The following is a 21,157-nucleotide window of genomic DNA, read 5'->3' as shown; positions in this document are numbered from 1 at the left end:
AGTCAAGTCATTTCATGTCTTTGAACACCCAACAGCTTTTTGACACCATCTTACAGACATACTTACCTGGGCAGCTCAGAACATGGACAGAGACAATACATGGTGCTTTGCACCTGTCCATGACTCCTAGAAGAGCCCTTATGAAGTCCGTATCATGTAGTTAATATGTTCTAGACTCTGCTGCTCTACTCTCCAAACTCCTGTTCTTTCCCCCATCCTCCAAAACAGTCAAACCACAAATGTCTGCTGACAGCTGCATGCATTGAGCCCAATTTCCATTTAGTTTTTAAACAAAATATTTTCATGAACATACGAATTACTCAAAATTCTCACTGCTAGGGGTGTTTCAGGGAACTGTGAAGAACAGACTCTGAAGAGCATATACTTTTAGTTAACAATAGTTCTGCCTGGACACAAATATTATTAAAAAAAAAAAAAAAAAAAAAAGAGGTCAGGATTTCATCCATAATGATGCAGTTTTAAAGCCTATGTAACTGATTTAACACAGAACAAAGCCAAGCCCCAATGTTTGTGAAGTTTTAGAGCTTCTGGCATTGTAGGTTTCATAAAGTCAGTGTCATGTTTGACCATTTTTTTGCACCCAGCTCAGTAACAGAGACGGATAGGCACTGGCACACAGAACAAAAATAGCCGTATTACCAATGTTTCAGTGGTGCAAAGTATCCCTGCCCTCAGATACATGAAGGTTTCATTAATTTTACACTCAGAAGAAGTCACAACAGCTGTTTGGACTGACCTGCTGCTAGAACAAAAAAATCCTTCCCTTTAATTCTTCTGCTAGCTTAATACGTTCTAGCCTGCATATTTTTCCAATTACCTAGCCTTTTACATACACCAGCTAACAAAGGATATGCAACACTTGATAATCCTTTTTAAGTGGAATGTTAAAGATTTGTTTCAGACTTTGAAACATCAGCGTATTTCGAAAATTCACATTGTCTTGTTCATACTTCAGTCTAGGTACACATATTTGGCTATGCATCGTACGGGCTCTCATGGATCATATTGTGCAACACTACCTACATTTCTACTGCAGACTCAAGCCAGGATGGAAACTCTACCCAAACTGCTCTGTGATATTGTTCCTTTTTCTTAGAATCTTAAACACAAGAAGGAACTTGCCCTTATCACAGTTATCTTCTGAAATGAACACTAGATGTCTTCACCCTTTCTTGCAAGGAATCACACAAAGACCTGGTAGAACTAGAGCCAGCAGTTAACTACCAAGAAACTTACTGGGTGGCATGTCTTGAATGCAGAATCTCAGAATAATCTAGAGGAGTGACAAGATTTAGTCTTCTAGAAACACAGATGTGTCTACACATTAATGAAAAAACAAAAGGCAATAGCGTTTCATTTACATAGAAGTTTTATTATCCTTCAACCTCAGCTGGTACTGCATTACTCCAGCCTTAGCAGATTTTGCTCCCCTAGGTAGACAAGTTTTCAACCGACTGTCTCTGACTGAAAACATCTAGGCTAGGTCAAATTTTAGACCCAGCCTTTCATTAATACAGTCAGACACAAAAGAGCAGTTGAAATCCTGACCACCTGAAAGGCTGCAAAGCAACAAAAAAAAAGATCCAGGAGGATTTTCATAATTTTCTACGTTTGATTAGAGAATCTTTCCTTTGCGCTGATCACTAGTTAAGAAGCAATTAAACTGCATGTTCAAGAAACGGATACACTCTACATTTCAAGCTGTGATCAGAAACATGTGCAACTAATTTTCCACTTATGAAGCTTGTGGGTTTATCTTCTCAGCAGCTTCAAGGACAGATGGAAGGCTGACTTTGTCTCCAAATTCTTTCTCACGATGCTCCAGTAAAACACCCTAGTTGAAGACACAAGAGAGAAATTCATACACTAGTATCCCCACGGGAGAACAACTGACCAGCACCTGAACAATTCCAGAAAAGAAACTTGGTCTCACAGGAGGCATAAAAGCCTCCTAGATGGCCTGCAGTACCTGTCTTCCTGCCCCAATCACATATACTCCTCCCAGGGTGAATCCTTCCCCTTCTAGGTTACCACTATATCCACTTCTCCAAGCACGGAAGAAATTTTGCCAGACTCCAAAGCGGAAGAATCCTGACATCATCATTTTTCGTCTGCGTGGACCATAGAAGCCTTTCTGCAGGGAAACAGAAACTTATCTCAGCAAACAAAGTTAAAAAGACTTTTCCTACCAAATGAAATTCAGGAAACCAGCTGATCCGGTATCCAAGAAAGGCTGCAACACACAAAAGCTAACCAAGCATATCTAAAAAGAAATTGCACCTGAACTAACCTCTTTAACGCAATACCTGACCATTTACCTCCACACAGCCAGCTCGTGGTACCGCCACCATTCATGTGGATTTTAAGCTAATCCACATTTATTTAAGCCCCATGTACATCCACATCCCTACTGCTGGCAACAAGGGTTCTTTGTGCTAAACATATTTTTTCTTGTTTTTGAAGTATGGCAATAAAAATGCTGGTAAAGAGATAACAGTGGTGCCAAGTCCTTGAAACTTTATCAGCCATCTGTTTTTGGTTTCGTGTGTGTTTGTTTTTTATGGGATTTTGTGTTTGGGGTTTTTTTTTTATATCACAATGATTTTTTCACACAGGCAGAGTGAGGAGGAAAAGTAAAGGTATCTTTCTAGTTGATTTTGAGAACTATGTATTCTTTTTCCTTCAGAAGCCAAATGATTTCTAAATGCATCCTCTGGGTTAAGGAGTAAGCAGGGCTGTGGTTTTCTAGGACATGAGACGGGCAATACAGCATGTGCCAGTGCACTGGGACAAGCCACATCACTGCAATTTGGCCTGTACATCATGAATTAATTATTTCTGTCAGCTTCACACCTTGATTCATACACCATAAACACCAGAAAGTCACACAGCCATTGGAAGAAAGAATAAATATTAATAGGCCATATTGTTTACCTGTTAAAGGGGAGGGGAGGAATAATGCTGCAACAGCATGTTATCAGTGCACAGCTACAGAACAGTTTGTAAGCTGAGCAGGATATATATATATAGAAAAGCAAAGCTAATTAACTTCTTAAACTACAATGCTACTAAATCCTTTTTCATTGAGACCACATTCTATCTATATTATTTATACAAGGTCTTCAAAGAGGACATTCAACAGCTTGTTTTTAAACAAAAGGAGAACACTGACTTCACTATACCTTTTCATCCAGAAAGATTTCTCCTCTGAAATAATGCTGGAAATCCTCCACTTCAGTCCCTATCTTCTCTTTCACAACAGCATAGAGAGGGACACCCAGCTTGGACAGCTGAGGTTGCAGAGAGGAGAGCTCAGAAGCCTCCTAAGAAAGGAAAAAAGACCCAAACATTTCAGGCAGTAAATGGAGGTTGGAAAGCTTCACCTTGAATCTCAAAAGCATCAGAAACACACGTAAATTCTAGCTTGAGGCACAAAGCAGAAACAGACCTGTAAATCAGACGTTTAAGCTAGTTCTACTCCTGGGCAGGTCTTCATTAAATTTACTAAATTTTTTTTCATTAAGCACGGAGGGAGATTTTTTTCAGTTTACTGGATAAAATATTAAAATCCTGAAGAAAACATATTTTTAACTCAAAGCTGCAGATACACCTTGCCTGTAGCTAGGGCTTCAACTATCTTTTGAAGTGTTTACAGAACAGTAAAAAGATCCTGCCTGCACTTCGCTTAGAAATTCTGGCCTTGGAAGAAAGTTAATTCTTTTTTCCAAGTAGAAATACACCTTATCAGCCTTTTTGCAAAATATTTAGAGGGCTCTGTGCAAGAGCAGGCTATACAAGTGTAGAACAAGTAAAGGAGTGAAGATGTACTCTCCTACCTAGATCCCCCAGCAAAAATTATCAGGGAATTTCTTCACACACCTTCAGTATTCCAGAATCATAGAATCATTTAGGTTGGAAAAAACCTTTAAGATCATCGAGTTCAACCCTTAACCCAGCACTGCCAAGCCCAGCACTAAGCCACGTCCCCAAGTGCCACATCTACACGGCTTTTAAACACCGCCAGGGACGGTGACTCCACCACCTCTCCGGGCAGCCTGTTCCAGTGCCTGACCACCCTTTCGGTGAAGACATGTCCCCTCACACCCAATCTAACCCTCCCCTGGTACCACCTGAGGCCGTTCCCTCCTGTCCTGTCCCTTGTTCCCTGGGAGCAGAGCCCGACCCCCCCTGCCTACAGCCCCTGTCAGGCAGCTGCAGGGAGCGATAAGGGCACCCCCGAGCCCCCTCCTCTCCAGACTGAACCCCCCAGCTCCCTCAGCTGCTGCCCATAAGACTGGGCAGACCCTTCTGCAGCTTGTTGCCTTAAGAAACTTAAAAAAGCACTACTGCTTTTTCTGGTGAATAAGGGAAGTATAAGGTGTCACTGCTCATCTGCTGGTTTTTTTTGTTCTGCTGAAGGAACTCCTGCTCCCACAATTTGCGCAAACACCTCTGAGGTTTCCAACAGATTAGAGTACGCATTGAAAATATGTTTCTTCTCATCTCCAGTGGAGAAAGGCCATTTTTACTGGACAAAACTCCCACAAAAAACTCCATGCTTTGAAAAGTAGACACAGTTTACAGGACCGTCCGTTAGCCACCTAACCAAAAAGCCTTAACTCAAAGGCTTGAAGGACATTAGAATTTAGCGAGTATCAAGCAGGAGACAGATAGGGGTGAACAAACAAGAGAAAAGATATTAGAGAAAGACATCAGTAGGTGAAAGGGTAAGGGCAGCTTTCCAGTCCACTACTCTTTTCCAGAAGAAATTAAGAAGGATGCATCAGCATCACAACCAAACACTGAGTAGTGAGTGGTTAGAGTTTAAGGATCATAGCTTATGCTTGCTGGATCTTTCCTCTCTTTTCTTAAAAAACTGGTAATTATTTATTTTCTGTTTTCCCCTCAACAAAATGCCTTATGATCTTCCTAAAAGGGAGGTTAATAACAATTTTACCTGGCATTTTTTATACAGTTCAAAACTCTCATAACAAACAAAACAAAAAAGATCTGTATTGGAACCTAACATGTTTGAGAACCGATGTTCCAGTGGGGTGCCCTGTAAAGCCACAGTCTCTAGACAGCAAGCAATACCATCAAACCTTGTTTAACCTTTTGGAGAAAGGCACTTCAGCAGTTTGGTGGGGTTTATTTTAGGTCTTCTTGCTTGGCTTTTGGGAGGGGAGAGAGCAAGAATGATGTAAAAGCATAGTTAAGTTTTAAAATTCTCAAGAGATTAGACTCCAAGCAGCATCTTGGGACTAGACCTGGTTTGTTTTTCTCTACTGCTATTTAAAATTGATATAATAAGACAAAGCAAAGTCTATTTTTTTTTTTTGTGGGCACACTGTATCACAAAAAAGCTGTGCAGCCTTATCATGGGGCTGTGACCATTTCATTTAGTCTGTGCAACTGTTTCCTTCTTTTTGTAAAAAGCAGACAAGCACACCCTAGCAGAGTACCTTCTCTCTCCCCCAAGCACGGACAACCCAAAAGAACAATACCCATTTCACTTTGCCCCTCCGATAGTTCAACTGTGGCTCTTCTGCTACTTCAGACTGCTTGAGTTGATACCTACAATATTTAGCAAGCCCATGGCACTTTCACAATGACTAGAGTACTGGATCGCTCCACGGCTGGCTCCAGACTATAAGATGTACAAGTGCAGTCCTGTTAAAGTATCTTAAATAACAAAAAAGGAATCTGGTGATTTAGGATGTAGATGATAAAGATAAAAGACACCATATTTCTTAAATCTACAGGCCTCAATTCTCAAGGATCCAAGGGCATCATTCCAGTAGGATTTGTGAGATCCTTTATAGTAGATAATGGAAGCAAGTCCTCCCACTGGTACCAGGCCGGTGATCTATAAGTTAAAATAGCCTCTTTTCTATGCCACCACTGTGTCCAGGGAAGTACATATTCCTTCATGGTGCTGTCAAAAAGGACAAAGTTCAATATCCTTTCCAAGGTGTAAGATGGCAGGAAAAAAGTATATTTTGTCTCTTGCAAAAAAATAAAAACCTATCACCTGCAGGTTAACAGGTATGGCAAGTCACCCGTACTCAACCATTCTACCAGCTCAAAGTCAGTGACAGTGGGGAAATAAGCTGCTGTCACACTATGGAGAAAAGTTAACAGACAAAAAAAAAAAAAATGCAACTGAACTGTTCCTAGGAGAAAAGCAGGAGTCAACTCACAAAAATGCTTTGAATATACAACAAGCCTCATTCCTCACCTGCCTGCAGCTTTCATTGCCCTGTCACCCAATACTCTCACATGCACCCTTTTAAACTATGTCTATATGGATATTTTTTACCTATCCAAGATAGGTTTAGACAATTTAAAAGCTTTTTCAAACACTTTCACAGTTAAAATACAAAATTAGTCTTTGCCCTAATTAGCTGATCAGTGCTGTAACTGCCTCTGTTTTGGCATTTTTTTTTTGTTTGGATTTTTTTTGTTGGTTTTTTGCTGTTTTTAAAGTTTTGAACCAAAACCAAGAATTAGAAAATTAAATTTCTCTCACCTCAATTTTTTCTTGAATAAGAAAAACAACAATTCTTTGAATTTTGTGCTTTATTTCTATTTAGGGTGGTTAGCATTACAAATATATATATAAATAATTAATGAATCCCTGTCTGTATGCAAAAGCCACAGTCAGGCATTTAGCGCGTTCTCCTCCTGCCTACGCTACACCTGTTCAGAAAGCAAAGTACTTTAATCTTTAACCTTCCATGAATGCTACACATACTTAAGCAGTTACTACTGATGGGAGCAGATTCCTTAATTAAGTGATTGCAATATTAATTACTCCATGTTACAGAGCGGTGAGTAACAACATAATAGCTATTTTTCCCCATAGCTATGAGAAAAATAATGTCCAAGGTGCAAGTTATGGCTGTTCTTAGGCACATGGTATGTTCAGATTATATTTTAAGTGTCTCCTTGTGCCTCCACGCAAGGAGCCTAATGCCAGCTTTGTGTCCCAACCCACCTTGTTATGGAACAGTAACCCCTTGTCTTCAGACTCCTTACTTTCCTGCCTCACATTCAGCATTCAGAACAGCAAGGGACTCCTCTTTATGCACTTGTTTTCCTTGGGGTTTTGTTGTTTGCTTTTTTTTTTTTTTTTTCTGATGAGCTTTACCTGATGGCTTTCTGCCAGTCCAGTCTGGGGCTGCTTTTGACCAGAAACTACCTGGCTTACAGAGATTTATTTTGGACATGTGGAACACAACTAGCTCATAAGACTCATTACCAATCGGATTTTGTGTAATCTCCCTTTCTAATTACCATGGCCTAGGTCCCTGGCAGATGTAAAAATCACATAACCACTACCTTCAGAAGGAAAATGCTCAGAACCTAGACTATACAAACCACCAAAGAGAACTAAGTATGCTGTCAGCTGGCGACAAGTTTGGGCTAGGAAACAAGGCCTTTCAGATACCTCAGATTTATTTGATGACCATCCTACTCACCACCTCCCTTTACTTAAAGGGAATCTGTGCATGTAGAGCTCAACTCTCCCTAATTAATCCCCAAGCCCAGCAAGTACCTCTCTGCACAAAAATCATCCAGGTCTTCGCACAGCCATGATCACTGCACCATTCTTCTTCCATAGTTCTCCTGCTTTGAATGTTCTTTGTTCTGTTTATGCAGGAAAAAAGCATCAACAAAAACTTCAGCCATTCTTGTTTATAATGATTAAAGCTTTAAGGAGCAACATAAAGCACCACAGAAAATTCCACATTCAAATACAGTTCTATATAAAAAAGAAAAATTCTATATGCATAACAGGGTATTATTACTTTACTGATTTTTAAAAGTGTGCCATGTTTCATCCAGAAATACCAGCTTTTGATTGCTTTTCCTTCATCAGAATTATTGGCTATCAAGACACCCAACTAAGAGTTATAACTAGGAAAGACTAAGAAAAACTCTTCCAACCCTGGCCTTACAAATATTCTTATAAAAGCCCAGTTATTGAAGAATGTGGGCTAAAACATCCATAATCTTACCTGACCCCAAAGTTTTTAGCTCTATCTCCTCTAAAAACTCCAGTGTAGCCTTTTCTGGCTTGGACAAAAACAAGTCAGTATTAGCAAGTACAATCCCTGTCACAGCTGCACCGATGGCTCCAAGACCAACAGACCACATGCCCATGGTGAAGATCCCAAAGTCAGGCAGGAAGGACATTTCTGGAAAGAGAAAGAAGCAAGCAGTTCTTAAACTGGACATCAATGATCCCAGACAAAGAGGAACTGGATTAAAAAAACCAACTAAAACCTCACACAGATATTTTTGGTTTGACTGTAGACATTCTGTATATGTGGATATATCGGAGGGAGTAATGTTCCGTTATCATTTTATTTCATTTACCATCATTAAGTGTTAGGTTTTCATAAGATACATTACCTCTAAACTGCTAGTGTTACATAGCAGTTTTATTTTATGTGATCTTAATTTGAATTATTTTTTTTAATTAACTTTTGCAGTTATATTGTGGTGGACTTGGTGGTTGGACTTGATGATCTTAAGGGTCTTTTCCAACCTAAATAATTCAATGATTTATTAATGTACTCAACTGGGTTTTAGAAGATCTAGATTACATTCCAGTTCTGTGCCTGACCCACACCAAAACTATTAACAAGATACTCTTGCCTTTTCCAGCTACTGGACTCACAAAAACATTCATGATTAAAGTGCTTAGTTGCAATGAGGAGAAAGATGATTGAAGTATACATGTGTAATAAAGAGCATCTAACATGATGACCTTTATGATAGCCAGTAACTTAAATTATTACAGTATGACAGTGGTGGAGTTTTTTAGTTCATTTTTTTTCCAAAAAGAAACGTTTGTAAATTAAATGTTTCCCTCTCCCCAATATATATTTGTGCAGTTTACAACTATACCACAGAAGAATCAAAAAAAAAAAAACCAAAAACTTTTTATCTGGTTCACCATAACTGGTAACCTTTCCTGTTCCTTACAGTTCACCACTAGAACCAAAACAGGCACCAAGCCAAAAAGCAGAGACCATCAGTCATGCCTGCAGACAGAAATATGTAGACTTGCAACCATTTGATTAGACACAGTGATCCAACATTACAAACATGCCTTGGACAGCACCTTCAACATACTAACCCATTTCCACTCTTGCTAAAGCAGATATGACATCGGGAACAAACAACTTAAACTCACACCCATCAGTTAGAACTGATAACATTGCAATAGAAGCCATTATATACACGTTTCCAAGTCTTAAAGTACAAACATACTTCTTGTTACCAATGACTCCGGTTTGGTGGCAGTTTTGTTTAACTGTCATCCATCCACAAACACCCTACAGCCCAATCCTGACCCTTGCACATGTTTCACAAGCCTGGAAAGATCTGCCAGCCACCTTCCCGGGAGGCAGTACCAGTTAAGAGGATGCAGGAAAGCACACTTAGCCCTGTCTCATGGACAAAATTCAAGATCCAGCTCTGAGCAACAACTGGTATAAGAGTCATTGGAGTTTTGGCAGTATAAGAAGTCAGTGTACACTTACATCACAGCAGTTATGTGTTACAAAGGGCTATAGATTTGCAGCCACCCAATTTTAGTATTACACAATACAGAGAATCAAATTTTTTCCAGAGCCATCTGCAAAACCCTATTCCCTGACAAGACTGTTTTGGTAAATATTGCTGTCTGTATATACTTTTGTATGGGAGAGGTTTTTTTCTGTCATAAATATAGTAAAATTTTACTATTTTGAACTGTGACTGCAATAAACCAGAGACACACTTAGTATTTATCCCCACAGCTAGCTGTTGCCAGAATTCAGAAAGCAAGAACTAGTAGCTCCTCGCTTTTGTGCCTAGGATTTTCTGGGAGAAAATCCCTTTCCATCCTTAAAACTAGCTCCAGAATACTACTGACAAACAAATACAACCAGCTGCTTACCTGCAAAAACAGCTAGAAAGCATTTGGTTGAAAAAAGAAAAAGGGGAAAAAAAAAAAAAAAAAAAAAAAAAAAGATTGCTTTGTTCTTTTAACAGTGTACTTGGCTCCAAGGAAGGCAATATCACAGTATCTAGAAATGTGAGCAAGCCATGATCCCAAGCAGGAAACAAGGCCAGTCTACACAAACACAACACAGATAAAAGAACAGATTCTACCCCACCTCACTTATTTCCAACCAAGGGAAACTTTCCTTGAGCATATCTGCTTTTTCTACATTTTATCAAAGTCATAATGTACTGACAAGTTTTTGGTATCTGCCTTTCACTCGTATCAGAGGTCATCCTGACTCCAGCCTTAGGAATAATCAAAGTGTAGTTCAAAATGTATTGCCATAATGCAGCAATATCCTCGTGTTAACACTCAAAATCTCTGTGGCATACTCAAAAGGCTACAGCCCTGCTGCCTCCCAGAGCTGGATTATTCAACTATTCTTTGGACTTGGATCTTGTCTGGTAAAGAACTCTTTTTCTTTTAATTAATTTTTTAAAAGAGAAGGGAGTAAAAACCAAGTATTAATCCCTTGTGCATGTCATTTGTATATACAAATGTTATGAAATCTGTGGCAACTGATTAATGAGTGGATCCCCCATAGCTTTTTATTGGCATTATTATCATTGCTAAAAGCCAGCTTCCTCTCAGTTGTAGCTGAGAGAGAGATCGTTAAGCGTAGTCAACACACCTTTTTAGTTTAGAGGGACTCTTTGATGTCCCCTCAGTGACAAAAAAAACCCAAACCCCTATTCAAATATGCAGAATCTTTTGCTATTTAAGTAAATAAGGGAATGGAAGAAGCAGCTTTGCATGGTGATACTGAAATTCCTCCCCTTCTAAGCAAGCACCATAGTGAGCCACTCTGAATAATATGCATGGGAAAGAGCCACCAGGATTATTAAAACATTTGCTAAGACAGGCTGAGCCCCAACATATCTATGTCACTGAACCCCATGTGAAGAGATGAAATGCAAAACAGCTGAGTATTTGCAACTAGCAGTTTTGTTTCTGTTTATCTGCCGTTTATTAAGGAAATCTGAAGCTCCAAAAAACTTCACAATCCTCCACCCCACCTTAAAACACAAATGCTACCACCTTGCGATCCAACTCTATGAACTTTGAGACATGAAATGGCAATGCACAGTAAGAAAATACAACAAAGCATCCCATAATCCATAATCCACGAGGAGAAGATACAACAGGGCATCCCATAAGACTTTAACATTTAGATGCAGGCACTCACCAGAACCCATGCAGCCTGCACAAGCATCAGCCACCACCAGCTCCCCCTGAATGCGAGCACCAGCAAGAGAGAAGACAAACTGCACTGGCAGGCAGGACCAGGCAGGAGTCCAGCTCTTAAGCCTTGTGGACCAGACCCAGATCTCAGCGACTTTGAGCAATACATGCCACAGTCACCCTGCAACAGTTACGAAAGAACGGCTGTCCAATCCACAGCAAGACTGTTTTAAATGTATCTTAATCATTTAACTTTTTTTTTTTTTTTTTTTTTTTTTAAGCGAACACATGGTTACCCTCTTTATGGGGTGGGTGGGTACAGGGAACAGGAATTACACAAAGCTGTTTTGAAGCTGGGCACACAGCACTAAACTTTTAAGACTTGCATGATAAACTGTGTGCTTCAAGTCTGCATTTTTCACAAGTAGTATTTTCCCAATGTTTCGGCTTATACTATTTCTAATCCCCACACACATGCACACTACATGCCATTACAATACAAACAACCCTGGAAACAATTACAAAGCCTGCACAATGTTGGAAAAAAGTTTCAATATAGAGGCTGTACTGGTGAGTTAACCCAGCATTTCTATGCTCTGTTACTTGCTTTAGCGGTAACATCCCTTTGCTGAAGAACTGCATTTTTTCTAGAACTATCACAACTGCAGGCTCTCAACCCTGCTAAAACCTCCAGTAGGGAACCAGCACTTCTCTTTACAGAAAGCAGAGGCCAAAGTAAAAAGGAAAAACATCTTTTTGTGTGTTTTTGTGGTGACCACACGAGATGTTCAAGATGACAGTGAGTAATTTTATAGTCTATTAGTACTCAGCTAACCAGAATTTAAACAAGCCTAGTCTTAATCCTTTTTGAAGTGCCAGTTGATGGTCTTCACTTTGTGTCAAGACGACCAGTTTAAACATGGCTTTCTAGATGTCTCATTTCCCTTCCACCTACAACTGGAGAAAAAATTGTCATGAAGGGGATAGCTATCCCTAAACATTTATTTTAGCAGTGTAAACATGACCCATTGCAGCTGTGTCAAAAATCTGGAAAGCCTGTGTTTTCAAGTTGTCAGTAAAACTCAGGGTAGCACACAGATTTCCTCACATACTTTTCCTAAGACGACAGTGGAGCAAAAGTGGAAACACTCAATGGGTACTCTCTCAAGCAAGACTGCACCAACACATATACCCTAGTCTAAAATGGCTTTGACCATTGCTTATTATTCCCTTCTCTTCTGCTGCCAACTACCCCAAGACATTCCATATTAAGCTTAAAAATCTTTCAGAGCTTTGTCACAACTTGCATACCCCAAACAAGTTGAGCTGATTATTTTTTATGAGACATTCTCCCCCAAATGAGTCATATGATTACAAACATATTTAGTCCCATAAAGAAAATTTACAATTCACAATAACCTGGTAACATGCTCATCAAGATTTCATGAGCTTTTAAATACCATTAAGGATGACAAAATACAGCATCCTGACCCATCTTCAAGATTAGCCCTGCTTTAAGCGGGGATTTGACCGAAGAAACTTGAGAGGTCCCTTCCAACCTAAACTGTCCTTTAAATGCAAAAAATCAACACACAAAGAAGCCTCCTAACATTTCTGATGGTATGAACGTAATTTTCACAATGTGAAGGGATTTTTGTCTTTTCACCATTGTAAAGATCCTGTAAATTCCTTGTGTTGAGAGTAACGGGCATCTTTTTACACTTCTTCCCAGTCTGCAAATGTTTCATTACTCCAGTACAAAACTGCTCTTGGCTCTAGCTGAAGGGAAAGTTGCTGTGTCAAGCACCCAAACCACACTCCTTCCTTTGAAAGGAAGTTAATTGTTAGACCAAATAATCTCCCCCATTCTTAGATTTTTTTAAAGAAACCCAACATCTCAACAACCCTTTTCTTTTGAGCAAGGGAGAGCAAAGAGCTATGGCCCAACGCTTTTGGAAGTCTTCCAGCTCTCCAAATGTATTCAGAGGGAACTGGCAGATAGATACCATGTAGGGGAAAATTCACATCTCTGCTCGATCAACAAAATGGAGATACCATGGAGACAGGAGGAAATACCTTGAGCACAGAACTGCAAAAAGTCCTTACGTGAAGATAATACTGGCTAAACTCACTGTGGGGTCTGCTGGGGACCCAGAGCAGGACAGCTGCAGGCTGCAGTGATGGGGAAAGAAGGGGAAGGCCAACAGACCCACTAATGGTGCAAATCAGTGCTTACTGAAAACACAGGGACCCAAGTGATACACGGCAGCAAGTGGTCCCTCCCGTTCCAACCCAGCCATAACTCCTGCAAATCCAAACTTAAACTACTTTCCCACCTTTTGGGACCCTTAGGCCTCTCTTGTATTTTAACTTCCACATTCCTCACATTCCCAACAGCACAATTATTCGTCGCTAAAAGCAAAAACCCAAGATGATCACTACACATTTCAACTCAAACCCACAGGGCAGCGGATGCTCTATGCATAAACCAGGCTGTAACTCACGGGAAGGCCAGTCTGCTGGTACACCCGGCCAGGAACCTTCCCCGCCGCCTGGCGGCCCTCAGCCGGCCCGGGGAGATGCGCCCTGCGCTGAGGCCGCTCCAGGCTAGTGCTTCAAGCAGCCCGAAGGCGCGGTCAGGGCGTTTCTTCAGTCCGAGCGGAGCGATCGCACCTGAGGCTGGACCACAGCGGTAGGAACGACGCCAGAAACGGAGCACGGAGCCTCTTCGCCGGGCCTGCTGCCCTGCTTACACCCAGGTTAAGTTACACGGCAAACGGGGATGCACCGAAACACTCAGTCATCACCAGGACTGACCTCATCAGGACCGCAGGCTTCAGAGGTCGGGGGAAGCTGCGGGGCTCGGCCGGCGCGGAGCTGCCCAGGCCACCGCGGCCCTGCAGCGCGGAGGGGTGGCGCCCCACGCCTGCCCTGCGCGGCCCGCGGCGCTGCCGCCCCCGGCCCCCACGCCTCGGCAGCCGCTGCCTGCGGCGAGGAGACAGCGCAGCCCCGCGCCGCTGCGGGGACAGGCCGCCCGCTGCACCAGCCCCCCCCCCCCCGCCGGCCCGCACTCACTCACACTGCGACCCCGCACCGCGCCGCCGCCGCTCCCGCAGGCCACATGCGGCGCCGGGCACCGCCCCGCTGCCCCCCGCGCAGGCCCGGCGGCGCTGGGTGCCCTTCGGCCCGGCGGCGCTGCGTGCCCTTCGGCCCGGCGGCGCAGGGGCTTATCCCCGGCGTCAGGGACGGGCTGCGGAGCAACCTCTCACTGCCTCCCGGGACCTATTTTTCCCCACTCGGGATTTTCTTAGCTTCTGGCAACGCTAAGAAAGAAACGAAATATATGCTAAGAGACAGCACTTAAATATACTTAAGGCACCCCCCACCCCCACCCCCCAACTTAATGACTTAAGTCTAAGAATGTAGTGAGCTTATCATTCCAGTACCCTGATTAATGGAGCACTCAGAATGCTTACATATACTGCATTCAAGAATATACTTGTTCAGAGAATCCAGCCAGTAACATGTCACAACATCATGTAACGAATGCACTCTTCAGTTGCTTGTGGTCATTAGGCACTGCTCCAGCCAGAAACCCAAGGGGACTCATCTTCACTACCTTGGGACTGTTTCCTAAGGTCTCCACTTAACCTGGCACTTAAAATAGTGAAAACCAAAACCAGTAGTAGCAGTGACAGCACAGTCTGGCCAGTAACAACAGCAGCTCAGGACAACGAATGCCATCTTTTTGATGGTACCAGAGAGTCTACATTCCAAATGACTGAGAGCCACTGGTTTTCAGCATATCCCAAACTTTTCTAGACCAAATGGCCTTTTCTGACCTCTCTCTTAACTGGGAGTCACTGGCCACTCTGGTTAGACCTGCTTAGTTTACCTCTTATTTGCAGCTTATCTTCAGCACATGCCTTGTTTTTTTTTGAGGAATCTCACCACAGAACAAGTTCTCTAACTGGAAGCAACAACAGCCTTGGGGTTCTGATCTAGCACTGATCAAACTGGAGGCGACAACATGCCACTTGTGGTGGGATGCTTCAGAAACCATCACCTGGAAGCCTGCCTGGACGCCCCGGCAGAGCCCTCTGAGCCCAAGCCCAGCAGCTGGCTGCTCAGTGGGCACACTGCCTTGCCCCTACAGGAGGGCACAGTGGCCCTGCGCTGCTGGAAAGCCACACCAACTGGCGGCTTTACAAGACACAGCCCCGTGGCATCATGTGGCTTAGTACACGTCGGAATGGCACAGTCCCAGGCAGCTGCAGGGAAAGATTTGGGGTCTTCTTGCCCGAAATTGTGGTAGCTATGCTTTCATCTATACATGTGCTTTTACAAATCAGATGGATTCTAAAAAGCACTGAAGTCACTCAGACTTGCCAGCAATTAAAAAATAACCTAAGGAAACTTCATGGCAGAAACAGCATTACCAGACTACCTGAAAGAGCTGGGGAATCTGGCAGGACTGAAGGGTTTGGGGCTCCTTTTCTTCCTCGGAAATATATGAAACCAATTAATATCTGTATTTTTTCTCTAACCAGTGTGGGAAGGGTCTCTGCCAATACCAAACATAATAGGTTAAAGGGGCTTTCTCACCATTTCTGAAATGCAGTCAACGTTAGCATATACGTAGCTTTGCCACTGTGACACAGCAATCTTCGGAAAAACACTACAACAAAAAAATGACTGATGAATTTTTTCAGCCATGATCATGTAATTAAAACCCTGATTTCTGCAGGCTGTCAACATTCTTTTCTTCTGAATTTTATAATGGTTGTGGCTTCAGCTGTCAACATTTGGCAATGGTAGAATTGCAGCTCCATTATTTTTGTTGTCATGGTAAGCACACAAAACAAAAAGCCCATTATTTTTTTCTTAAGCAAGAAGTTACACCTCTTAACTATCTGGCATCTGGTCTTCACAATGCAAAGGCAGCCAGTATTCCGGGGGGGGGGGGGGGGGGGGGGACGGGACAGGGGGGACCATCTATGAACCTATGACAAGATGAAAACATCTTTTTTTTAAAAAAAACAACATTCTTTGCTCTGGGTAGGAGTCCATTACAAGGCATCAGGCAAGAGCAATAAGCAGTTAATCACAAAAATTACTGACTTGATTTGTCTCTACTGTAAAAATGAAAAATGCAGAAAAATCTGAGCCCATGCATCTGGATTGCATCGGTATCTTCCTACTTCACAAAGCAGTGAAATTCCTTGAATGCATGCGCACTTCTAGTAGATGCAGAACTCAAAGGAAAACGGTGTCATGAAAATACTGGAATCTAACCTTCTCTTGACTACATCTCCAGAAAAGTCTGCTTTCCATGAAAACCTACTGTGTTGCATAACTGGAGTTGCAGCAACAATTATTTTGTCCTTATTAGACTACCCTTGCCTTTACTGCTTCAGAAAGTTATTGAGATTTTGGCAGGGAAGTCAAATGGAAATTTCACTTCTTTGGTTTTCTGGTTTTGCCACTGGATAAAATCATATGGTAATTGATCCATAGTAGTTCAGTTTTTCCATACACCTATTCAGATGTTATACTCTTATGTTTCCTCTTAAAAAAAAAAGTGAACAATAAAGTCCCTAACACACATGAAAAGAACATTTCACAAAGCAACAGGCACCAACATTTTATCTTCTAGTTCTCAGGTTTTGAACAGTGTTCTTAAAAAGCACACTGATTCTCTACCTGCTTTCCTAATTCAATTTTATAGCAGTTAAACTGACTGAAGAGGATCAGTCTGTAAACTGCTAGTATATCAGTTAATTAGATTTCCCGAGCATGTCTGTGCATAAGTCACCCAGCATGCACTGTATCAGTATCTATGCTAAAACATGATTTAGCATTACGAAATTTTCAATTCATGTACAGAATGACAAAGCTGTGTGTTACTTCAGAAGTTAATTATTTCTATTTCTTGTCAGATCATGCTTCCATAGATCAGCTTTAGACCAAGGGCGTTGTTAGACAAATGGCTTATACTAAACAAACTGTCTTTTCTATCAGGAAACAGGAGATCTCAAAAGCAACCAGGAAACAGCCAGTGGTGGGCTAAGGCAGGATCCAGGTCCTACAGTAGTAGAGTCTGTAGAAGGGTTTCCAGACTAACTGAGATTTTCAATATTGAGCCACTAAGACTGGGTGCAGATAGACAAAAACACCTCTTGAACTTTTCAGCCATGTGCTTCTAAAGGCATATCTACATGGATGCAAACTGGCATAGGTTTCAACCAGGCAAAAGTAATCTCCTGTTTGGAGGCTGTACGATGCATGTGGTAGTGTTTTCAACCCCATCCTGATCCTCAGGAAATAAAAGCACCAGTCTGTCCACAGCCAGTCTGGACACAGGATCTCAGATTTATCTTAAGGTAGATCAGGGTGCAGTAGGCACAGAAGAAACCGAAGGACCTACAGGTCTTTTGAAATCAGTTTCACCCACATGAGCAGTTCACAGTGGGACACCAAGAAGAGATTTGTGCAACACCCGCCATCTGGACAGGAACAGGAAGAAAGAATTAGCAAGTCTTTTTAACTGCTACACAGATGCTCATAACAAATCCCCCTTGGCAATAGCCTACTAAACAGTGAATCACAGAAAAACCTACCGTTTAGAACAATACAATAGATAACTAAAGCCTTCGGAAAGAGTAGATGAGGTCATTAGTCCTCTCTGTCCATCAGCCTTTACGTCAGCATATCTTTACGTCAGGCAAGTGTAATTAAAGCAGAATTGAATCTCAGTGGCCTATAGTTTTTCTTTGTCCTGTTTACTGCAGTGCTAGCTATATTGTTATTCTATTTGAATTTTTTCTTTTTTCTCATGCTAGGTAGGACATCGAGGCCTAGTAAAAAAAGTTATTTTTAATGACTATTCAAGCACTAGAAGAACAGTAATCAAGTTTCAGGCTCTATAAGCAAAAACAGGCTCTTGAACATCCCAAAATACCCATATTGATAGCACTTCTGCAAGATCAGGACATCAGAGGAAAACAGTCATTCTGCAGTGGTTCTGGTTAACCACCAAGTACTACACAGTTGTTCTTAAAATCCAGGCACCCAACATGTTCCTAAGCTTTTTCTCTTTCAAGTTGTTGGGGCAAAACTGACCTGTTAATTCCTTACTATAGACTTCAGAAGTAGTTACACACCTTGCAACCCATAGAACTCATCAGTAAGGGACAAGGCTGCTTGTGTCACTAGTGCAGCTAAATAGTGTCTTACATTGTCCTTAAGACAGCTAGTTTCTATAGTCAGTCAAGTTGGTTGTATGTAGCTAAAAAAACCGGTGTATTTTTTTATGTAAGTGTGTAAAGCTTGGAGATGACCAATTTTGTGAAGTTCAAAATAACTTGATTTACTGGTTGATTTAGCTGTTATTCAGAATTATTTGTTCAAGCACTAAGGAAGAAAACTGGGCCTCCTCTAACACATTTGAGCTTCTCCAGTAGTAGATGAGCTGCTTTTAATATTTAAAATCTGAGAAAAAAATTCCATGATCTCATCTGTTGAAAGAACATTCAGGTTAGAAAAACAAAATAACCCTGCTATTAGAAGTGTTGATGCCAATTTGCTAATGTTGATAGAACCTGGCTACAGACTCAAATCTACATGCCAGCTAACCTCAGTTGCAACTTCTGGTGGTAAGGTGATAGAGTAGTTGGGCACAAGTAAACTTCTTATCAAGCAGAGTTACAGCCACACTCCAACCATAGCCTTAGAGGTAAGCTCTTAATCCTCTTGCTATGTTGAACTATTTGCCTGTGGTATCTCCTTGTGCTAGAGCAAAATACAAATGTTTTACTATTCAAATTTCAACACTGCATATCTGTTCTTTCTTTTAGCATTTATCCTTCTCTTTATACAATACATCAACCTAGGAAGGGCCACCAAACTATGTATTTCGTATTTTTGATGTATGGTTTCCAATTAATTCTTTGTGAACTTTAATTTTAAGGGGTTGTGCTGAACAATTTGTACTTCCTAACTGTTGTCACAACAACCTGAAAGAAAAACAACGTAACAAAGCACCAAAGGCACAATCACCAAACATCTGGAAATGAACTCTAATGACTTAAACTGACAAAGGCATATCTCATGCGGATAAATGCAAGAGAAAGACATTTTACTAAGCAAGGTACCTTTCAAGTCCACAGCATCACTTCTGCAAGTTCCATTTCCTGAAACATATGTGTTACTGTGCCTTTAATAGGAGTGTGAAGGGCTTCCTGTAACATTCCCAGCAGAATACATAATTAATTCACGAGGAGTCTTCCCAGAACCAAGTTACATTTCATGTCACTCTTTTTGGTGATGCTAGTTTAGTCACCGAGCCAGAACTAGAAGTTCACAAAGACATCATATAGATTTTGCCTGAATATTTTGTTCAACAGCTAAAGCTTGTCAAAGCTAGCAATTAGTTTAAGGAATATAACTTTTCTCCAAGTTAAAAAAAAAAAACAACAAACGAAAAAACGACACACACACACACACCCCCATATTGCCTTCTTTTAGTCACGTTTCCAACATTTTTCCCCACACCCATTTTTCTCACATCCACTGTCATTTTTTGCCACTGCATAAATTGTCAAACAAGTGTAGTACATACCTAAAATGGTTGTGTAGGGGGTAAAAATCAAGTACTTTGTGGATACACCATTTTATTATGTTAAAAACCAGCATAATTTTAATAGATTTTGTTTCCAGCTCTTGATTTAACTAAGATTGTATTTGGGTGATAAGCAGTTAACAGTGGGATGGAACAGTGGGCAGTGTGAAATAGGGCACTGACAACATCAAATTCTTTCAAGGTCAACATTTGCTATGTTGCATTACCAGAAAAGCATTTTTAAACTGGTGACCGATCACGTATCTTACGGCTTCAGCTTAAAACTCAAGACTTTTGGGAGAGAAAGGAGGCTGCTTAGATAGGTAAAAGGGGGAGTGGAAAGGCTAACTGCATTTCAACCCACAACTCTTCAGGAAATGATCTGTCATGCCTCATTCCCGTGGTTTTACCATGACGATCCAAGAACAGCCACAGAAACAAAGCTGGCACCCTGAGATTATCTGGCAAGTATTTTTCTGCTTATGCCAGCTATTCTATTAACAGACAACCTGTAGGGGCTCTGGTTAGCTAAAGCTGAAAAAACACTGAGAACAGAGTTAGTGAAATCCTTTTGTGGGATCTTTATTAAATTACAGGTTTTCACCTGTACTAAGAGAGAGATTATAGGCTAAAAGATTTATGGGATGTGAATGAGAGTCACTTCAGCTGGGAGAAGACAGGTGAAAAAAACATGACTAAAGGTCTACCAAGCCAGATGAGCAATACCCTAAATGCTAAATAGGGAAGGCAGTGAAACCCAGAAATAATTCTGAATTGTAGCCATTAGGCTCACATGGAAACCATTAGTTGTGTTTTTATTGAATCAGGGGAAGCCCTAGGTAAGCATATTAAAAGATGACTCAGAAGGGGTTCTGAATTGAAGCAATTTCTAAATGCAAGAAATGCCAAAGAAAACTATCATCAAATACTGCAGGCTAAACTTTGGATGAAATATACAGTAAGGAACATTTTTATTTCCACTTGGAATTAAGTTAGTATTCAGGCTTACTCCAATCCATTTTTTCTAACTATTGCTATCAAATTATTCAGCTTATCAAGAACCACAAAAGAGATCCAAGTTAACTACTTAAAAACAGCTCCAATTCCCAGTTCATTGGGTACATACAGCCAAATTCTCCCACAGAAAGCAGGAATCAGTACCTCCCCTTCTGTTACTCTAGGGTTCTCTTTCGCTTTCAAAAGAACAGTAGCAAACCATTCACACACACAGACTGACAGCTTATCCTTCCTAGGACAGCATTTCCTCTGTATAC

The 21,157-nt window shown here is 41.2% G+C and overlaps 1 protein-coding gene across 5 annotated transcripts; it reads right to left on the bottom strand.

The window, feature by feature from the left end:
* Positions 1 to 1,372: 1,372 nt before the first annotated feature.
* Positions 1,373 to 14,525, bottom strand: PRXL2A (peroxiredoxin like 2A). Of its 5 annotated transcripts, none has more exons than XM_055791227.1 (6): positions 14,339 to 14,525; positions 8,043 to 8,222; positions 7,580 to 7,671; positions 3,204 to 3,344; positions 1,991 to 2,155; positions 1,373 to 1,855 (listed from the first exon to the last, which is right to left on the bottom strand). In XM_055791227.1, exons 2-6 carry the CDS (start codon positions 8,218 to 8,220, stop codon positions 1,757 to 1,759), a joined length of 675 nt encoding a protein of 224 aa, XP_055647202.1. In that variant the 5' UTR covers positions 8,221 to 8,222; positions 14,339 to 14,525; the 3' UTR covers positions 1,373 to 1,756. The 5 variants fall into 5 exon arrangements, with proteins under 5 accessions (XP_055647202.1, XP_055647192.1, XP_027651351.1 ...); XM_055791217.1 differs by having other exon boundaries at positions 14,343 to 14,523; XM_027795550.2 differs by lacking the exon at positions 14,339 to 14,525 and adding an exon at positions 14,081 to 14,209.
* Positions 14,526 to 21,157: the final 6,632 nt, after the last annotated feature.

Source organism: Falco peregrinus, chromosome 1, assembly GCF_023634155.1.
Source record: "Falco peregrinus isolate bFalPer1 chromosome 1, bFalPer1.pri, whole genome shotgun sequence".
NCBI lineage: Eukaryota > Metazoa > Chordata > Aves > Falconiformes > Falconidae > Falco > Falco peregrinus.
This window is presented reverse-complemented; position numbering and strand designations above follow the sequence as displayed.